The sequence below is a fragment of the Scardinius erythrophthalmus genome, assembly GCF_964197995.2.
Source record: "Scardinius erythrophthalmus genome assembly, chromosome: 25".
Lineage (NCBI taxonomy): Eukaryota > Metazoa > Chordata > Actinopteri > Cypriniformes > Leuciscidae > Scardinius > Scardinius erythrophthalmus.
Window position 1 is genome coordinate 1,724,204 of NC_138245.1, and position 8,157 is coordinate 1,732,360.

General features: G+C 40.7%; 1 protein-coding gene across 16 annotated transcripts in view; it reads right to left on the bottom strand.

The window, feature by feature from the left end:
* Positions 1-260: 260 nt before the first annotated feature.
* The window catches only part of atp2b2 (ATPase plasma membrane Ca2+ transporting 2), a 193,282-nt gene continuing 185,385 nt past the window's right edge, over positions 261-8,157 (bottom strand). For 10 of the 16 annotated variants that reach the window (XM_081357729.1, XM_081357726.1, XM_081357725.1 and 7 more), the window contains one exon: positions 261-3,379. In XM_081357729.1, coding sequence (XP_081213855.1) covers positions 3,071-3,379 — 309 coding nt within the window. In that variant the 3' untranslated portion in view covers positions 261-3,070. Of the gene's footprint in view, positions 3,380-7,600; positions 7,653-8,157 lie in introns of all 16 variants that reach the window. The other 6 variants (XM_081357722.1, XM_081357720.1, XM_081357723.1 and 3 more) reach the window with 4 other exon arrangements.

Sequence of the window (8,157 nt, forward strand, 5' to 3'; positions counted from 1 at the left end):
CTACATGTGGAGTTTAGAGACCACATGATATTATCAAGAAATGTTGTAATGAATTAAAGCAGACAGACAGACTTCAGCACATCATAAAGCTTTGACCCAGCACATCAGATGAAACATCACACACACTGCTCACTGCTTTTTTCATGCTCCTCTGGGAATTTATTAAGTGCTTGTTTTTTTTTGTTTTTGTTGTTGTTGTTGTTGTTTTTTTTCCATTTTTTCTTCCATTTCATTTGTATCACTTGCGCTCCCGTCTGGAATCGTGGTATGGACAGGGAAGCAACAAGAGTCAGTTCATGTTCTCAGGCTAGAAAATCATTTACATCACAATATTTTTTTTGTTTGTTTTACTGACTTTGAGACCACAAACATTCCAGCAACACACTCTAGGGTAGATGAGAAACAATCAGAAAGCTTGACTTTTTGCATAGTATTAAATGAACAAAGACATTGAGTTTTTTATTTACAATTATTGTATAGATTATAAAATTCATAAAAACAAGAATGATGAACACTTTTCATTTACCCATAAATTGCTAGTGCGCCAAAAGTACCTGTGGCGTCATATGCTCTTTGTTCCACAAAACGCATGCTGCTAAGTACAGTACATAGAAGCTGATGTATTGCAAGAAATATTATTATTCGTGATTATTAGAATGCTGTCATCCCTCCGATTTATTGGTTAAACATTTTAAACTGCATCCGTTATTTGGCCCGTCAACACAGGGCGCAGAACTAAACTGAACTGAATTGAACTGAAGTGGCCAGTCATACCGTAAAAGATCTCGTCTTAAGTGATTGCAGTCCACACACATCTCAGACAAACTTTCAACGCGTCAGAGGCGATTCTTTTGGTCAGTGTACAACAGTTGTGAGAATGGCTGTGAATGAGGCCTTGAGACACGTTAAAGGGATAGTTCACCCAAAAACAAACAGTTCATATTTCCTGATAGACTCGCATCAGTTTTCAGAACTGGATTGGCTTATCAATTGAAAAGATCGTATCACATGAACATGCCAAGAAGAGTTATGGGAGAAACGAGTGAAGATTTTCAGTAAATAATGACTTCATTTCAATCTTCTGTATTGCTTAACTTCAGAAGACTATAGTGCAGAAGTCGTGCAGACGAACCAAATGATGACAGAACTGTCATTTTTAGGTGAACTATCCCGTTAACATGATAAAGGGTAAAGGATTTAAACTGGAAAAAAAAAAGTTTTTTGTATATTTCTCTCATTGAGTATGCCTGAGCTAACGGTTAAAGCTTGTGCACCTTATCTTGATGAGGAAAATAGTCCAAAAACAAATTCAAAAGTCAAAATTTGGCATAAAATGCGTTGCATATTAAGTGTATGACATCATGCCTTTCCAATAATTGCAAAGAATATTAATGAATACATGGGTGACTTTATAAGTGTGCCTTCTGGTAGACGCCCATTTGTCCTTTAATTCTAGAGTACAATAAATAGTTAACGACTAGTGAATACTGTTGAGATGCTAGAGTATATTTACTGACTGCAGGAAGACAAGCTTGATTTGAACACAGAAGCACATCTAAATTTACACCACAGAAATTCATTCATATCCGGATAGTGCAGAAAAGGATCATAAATGTGTGTGTATGTGTGTGTGTGTGTGTGTGTGTGTGTGTGTGTTTGTTGTTGCTGTTGTTGGTTTGGGTTTTTCTCTTTCTTTTAAGAAAAGAGTCAAAAGCAACATTCCTTATTGGTTTTGTTTCGTTACATTACATAATTCAGTTGTTCAAAGTGTCGTCAGCTCAGGAGCTGGGCTCATTTCCTTCAACCAAAAGAAATCTACAAATTAAATGTCAAAAAAGAAGAATCAACACAATAGATCACAATATTTGAACACAATTTTGATTTTCATACAGAGATGCCAAATATAACTTAGTTTACACGTTTCCAACATAAAAACCCATCGCAGCTTTTGATGGTCACACGGAACTGAAACTATTTTTATGTTAAATAGTATATACTTCTAAAGAAGATATTTAAACCCAACCTGATATATATATATATATATATATATATATATATATATGCCCACATTTGAGGCTGACCACAAGTTCATTGCAAGCGTTGACTTCGACGAAACCTTCAAATCCAGCAGAACCGATTGGATTTTCTCGGGGGCCGATCAGAGCCGTCGATCCCGACACTCGACTTTAATACTACGATGCCACATTAATGATATATCCCACTATATTTTGGTTTCTTTTGTTATCTTCTAAAAATATCTACATTATTTGACAAAATAGCAGGCAAGTCCAGCGCACAATTGGTAATAAAACACCTAGAGTCCGATATTACAGGAGTACTGAACAACGTGAGCTGTTCCAACTACGTCTGCTGCGTGGTTTTGAACCCTACAAAGAAACCAGGACGTATCTACAGGTTTTGTAAACAAATTACATTCTCTTTAGGACATAAATAAGTTAAAGTAGTTATTGAAGCAGAACAAGGCAACATGCCAACAAATAAAGATAAACTCTGTAAATATATATTTATAATATGTCTATAAATATATATGTACGCTTAATAAATTCTAATTTCCATGGGTTTCTTTTCCGACAGGTGCAAATCTACTGTGCAAGTTGAGCCCTGCGACCTGGATACACCTTAATCAATAACCAAATAAATCTATACAATTAGATACATGCCACACACAATACTCACAGATCAGTGAATCAGATAAGCTGTCGTAAAATAGCAGTCCACCACACGTCCCACCAAATCAAATCAAACCGTTTAAATAAAAATAAAGGTTTCCGAATAAAAACCTGGGTAATGTACATTCATGCAGGAGCAACGATAATAGCTGAATTTGATTTAAATTACTCGTAATAGTCTGTCGTTTCCTCAGGAAATGGGAGCGCTGTGCCTACGCTCGTGGTTTCTTGTATAGTTTCTCGAGTCACTCCGCGATCATCCGAGTCAGTCGTGCGTTCAATAAAAGAAAGTGGCGCGACCACGCCTTCAGTCAACAGTTCGCATGCACTCCGGAGTGCTTCTAAACGTAGAGTTTAAGATGATTATGGAGATCTCATGGCTAAAGCGATGTCTCCAGACTATGAAGCGGACTCCCGGGACTGGAGGAAGCAGCAGATTTACTCGTGTCGGTTGTCAGGTTTATACCGCTATCGATGGCGTTGTTGTTCTTGTTTGGAGACGTGGGCTGGCTGGAGTTCTTCCTGGCCGCCTCGTCGTCAATGTCGATGTCGTCTATAAGAGGAATGTGAGGAGTGGAGTCCTCTATTCTAAACTCTGGATGAGTCATGAAATTGTGGATGGAGGTTCTGGAATCGGGTTTTTCCAAGCCTTCGTAGAGCGAGCTACGAAATGCGTTCACAACACGTATCTGTGTGAGGAAAGAGATCAGTGTTAAAGGGTTGTAAAGGGAGTTGGAACACCCCCCATCAGAAAGGAGGGACACCCGTGGAGAACATTTGGAAAACATCTGTAATTCACTTACTCTGCCGTGCACTGAGACGGTTTAAGGATTGCATTGAAAAGAACGCAACTCAAACTCACGATAAAGAAAACATAGGCAATGCTCTTATGTCCCGTTCAGTACACAATACAGTATACAGTGCAAGGTCCAATGTGTTGTATACCTAGAGACAAGCATTGTTAATTCAACAAAAATAAAAATAAAAAGTTAAAAACAAAGGAAAAACAAAACGTCATGCAAGTTGAAAACATCTCGTGGAAAGTTGGTAAGAGGAACAGATTAGGTAGATCCAGGATGAGTTTCAAGGTAAACACAAAGTCAAAGCCAAAGAAAAAAGAAAGAAAGAGTCGAATTCTATCGAGACTCAATCGAGAAAGGCAAGGGACAGGAGATCCTATGCTTCAAGAGCATAGAGTCACAACACGATGATGGAAGCAAACCAAAAGCTTGACAAGCCAACTCAACGACTACACACAACATGCAACTCGGGACAACACCATATGGAGATGAACACAGGCACACAGACTGTGGAATAAGAAAAGACGAGAACAAACAAAAGGTCTGTTCTTTTAAAAACTCCATGCGTCTCTGTGTAAACACTCAAGTATAGGCCGAAAAGTTTTGTTGCGGTTCACAGAACTAAAAAAAAAAAAAAAGAGAGTCCCTTAATAAGTTATTACTGTGGAATTAAAACTTTATAGAAGTACTTTAATAGTTGGGAGTAGCTAACCTTCGGAAAAACACAGTACAATAATCTAAACTAATTATGAATACGGTCTATGGTCCTGTTCCACAACCTAGTGAGCAACCTATCTAAACAACAAGATATTCAAAGATAAATCATTCTAGTCAAATTCTAAGGCAGCATTGCATTTGTCCTTCACTGATAAAGCAATCCCAGTCTCAGTGGACTGGGTTAAGATAAAAAAAAAAAAATTCTGTTAGTCCATTCTGCAAAACATACAGTAGCTGAAAAGTTCAGTCTAATTAAAATAGACAAGATCTATCTGGACTACTTATTGGAGTATTAGCTTAGTAGCATGCTAACGTCAGCCTAGCATTATGATCTATTCTTCGCTTCAAGTGAGGAATCAGCGTTCGCTGTAGAACAGGGATGGGCAACTTCGGTCCTGGAGGGCCACTGTCCTACAGAGTTTAGCTCCAACCCTGAAAAAAATCACCTGCCTGTAATTTTCTAGTAATCCTGACGACCTTGATTAGCTTGTTCAGGTGTGTTTGATTAGGGTTGAAGCTAAACTCTGTAGGACAGTGGCCCTCCAGGACCGAAGTTGCCCATCCCTGCTGTAGAATGTTTCATATCCATCACTTATGCGGTTTTATTTGGCTTAGGATTCTGCCTTAAGGCAGGGATGTCCAGTCCTGCTCCTGGATGGCCACTGACCCACAGAGTTTAGCTCTAACCCCAATTAAACACAGTTAATCAGGGTCTTCAGAAGAATAAACTTCAAGGCAAGTGTTTGGAGCTAAACTTTCCAGGGCATTGGCCCTCCAAAAGCATGACTGGACATCCCTGCCTTAAGGGATGTTCACAAGAGGGGCTTTCACACCGGAGAAACATTTTCATAGTTCCTATAGTCTCGCGTAGCCAGACCTTCAGACTGACATCAGACTCCATAGCAGCTTTAATTGGCCAAGGACCATCCAGAGGCCGTCTGACTGACTGATGTTAAGCAACCAATCACAATTTGTTTTGTTCCGCATCATGTTTATGGACATGAAACGTCTCGGTTACGTTAGTAACCCTCGTTCCCTGAAGGAGGGAACGGAGACGTAGTCGGACGTACCATACTGATTGGGATCATCTTCGAGTATTGATAAAACGAGTTGCATCTCACGCTCCGCCCCGCAGCGCGGGTATAAACATGGAAGCGGATGCACACACCACTTGTTTTTCTGCTGAGGAGCCGAGCGGAGCCCGGAGTCAGCGGTGGACCAGCAGTAATGGCGATGAGACTACGTCTCCGTTCCCTCCTTCAGGGAATGAGGGTTACATACCTAACTGAGACATTCCCTTTTAGTTTGGTCACGTTCGACGTAGTCAGACATATCGTACTGATTGGGATCCCCATTAAAATGCTACTAGTGCTGCCACCTTCCAGTGCCTAGACAAAAGCCTCCTGACCCCCCGCATAACATAACACACAAAGAACTCACTTTTAACTCAGGTCTGGTAGCTCTGGTCAGCACCAGAGATAAGTCCCAAGAGGGTATAGAGGGGGCACGAGGCAGATTCAGTTTCGTCACTCCCCTCAGGAACCTGACGATCAGGTCGTGCTTTCCCCCGGATCTCCCATCCACTGCATCGTGATGTGCGGCAATAGAGGCAACATACACTTTGAGGGTGGAGGGAGACAGCCCTCGCTCCAACCCATCTCCAACCCGATTTTAGTTATAGGAAAACAGCAAAAAATGGACAGAAGTCCAGGCACTTCTAAACCTTTTATGCTAAAGAGGAAATCCAAAGTGACTTTAAAGGGAACAAGCAAAACACGACTAGTCCTAGCGACATTAGGCATCAACCACATGGTAAATGCTATAATACTTTTTTGTATAACGTTTACTTTGTTTGTTTAACAGATATAATGATGTATTAGATAGGATTATTAAACAGATCGTAATCTAATGAAGACATAGAATGGGAGCGCTGTGTGCTTAGGCTGGCTTTCTCAGTGCCGTCAAAATAAAAGTCCCACGCAACAACAAGAGTGACAGGGTTCCTACTGGCGGTGCGAATGAAACCAGGAAAATTACCCAAAGGGAAACCACCATGTTGGCTAGTTCCTATAGCCGAGTTCTTATAACTAGCCGGTGCGAAAGCCCCTAAGGACAGTAAAAAAAAATGTAGGTCTCTAATTCTCTGTACTGTTGATTAGTACTAGACGTTCCTACTCAAATTATATCCCTACATCTATGACCTGATAGCAGTTACTGTCCTCTTGACGCATCCCATCACCTCCAAATTGAAAATGGCCTTTTATTCACTGTCCATGTGAACCTCCCGTTAGAAGGGAGCTGCCTAAGCAAACGAATGGAGAGGGTTTCGCTAGGGTTTGGAACAGAGCCTCTATGACACCACCCACTACTGACATGCTAAGCATACCAGCCATCATTCAATGGTGGGGCCAATGTAGGCACAATATGTGCTTAAGATATGGGGCCATACATGGGTTTTTCCATTGGTTCCATGCTGGCCCTATTGGAATAAGCCCCAGTATGAGCCACACATGGGTTTTTCCATGGGTACCATGCTGGTCCTATTGGAATAAGCCCCAGTATGGGCCACACATGGGTTTTTCCATGGGTACCATGCTGGTCCTATTGGAATTAGCCCCAGTATGGGCCACAAATTGTTTTTTCCATGGGTTTGTCGATGCTGGGCGGGCCACACAAGGGTTTCATCCTAGCCCTATTGGAATTAGTTTATATTGTGGCTAATTCAGATAGGTTTGACATCGAACCCATGGGCAAACCTATGTAGGGCCCATGACTGAAGCCCATTTCATGCCTACATTGGCCCCACCATTAAATGATTGCTGGAATAAAATGATCAAAATCCTACATCAAACAACCAACAAACTTGATTCTAACCTTTTCTCCTATAGCAAAATAGCACACTTCAACCAAGCTAAGAGCAAACTTACAAAGCCAACACAAACTGGTCTGAATGACAGATGAAAACAAATGTCGGAAGGAATCACATAGATGAAGACTGGCCTAACGTTTAGTGAGATTCTGCCACTGTCAGCATCACACAGCAGACTACATGACCAACAGAGTAAAGCCATGAGACATAATGGGTCGCTGTGGCCTCGGATCTACATCAAACAGACGACAAATAAGACAAGACTATGGGTAGGAAGCGCCACTCTCTTCACACGTCTCCGTATCTGTGTGGAGGGAAAAAAGTAAAAAAGGAACAAAACAGTCTCCCGTGATCAATAGAGTAACTTCAACAATGCAACCTAGAGCATTTTGTAGAACATGTCAGGCTTAAGCTGAGTGGGGAATGGTACCGTTGGCTATACTTGAATGTTTACCCAGCCTGGTGAGTTTGTTGGTGGAATATTAGTTCACATCAATTTTGCGACGGACAATGGAGGGACTCACAACCTGAAATTCACTTCGTAGGCTGCACCCTTAGTCCAGGGCTCTTAGCACTCTGGGGAAAACAAACACATGGTACATTGAAACATATGTTCTTCTGAGAAGTGGGTTAAAGATGATCTGATAAACTGTGACATGAAGAGCAAGAGGAAATCAGAAGCAAAGCAGATTTCAGGGATGCCCTTTGACAATTACGCTAATCGTCTCTGTCTAATAAGAAACTGTTAGAGAACTCTGGTGTCATGCCCAATCCCTTTTGGACCTTAAGGGTATCTGTTTGTAATTCCTGATCAGAAATGTCTGTCAGATCTTTCTGCTGTAGCTGTTAGAGCCAGACTTAGAGTCCATACCAAAAAATATGTATAAACTAGTATAACATGTCATCATTTATACTATACTAATTTTAACAAATGAAAGGAAACAGCACACTAAAATGTCTACTAAATGACTTTATATTGCAAACAAAAGTGTTCATAATTTTTGTCCAAGGCCAAGTAATCCTGCATTCATGCCAAATCATGTCTTGTACATTGTACAAAATATTGAAAATTGGGAATCTT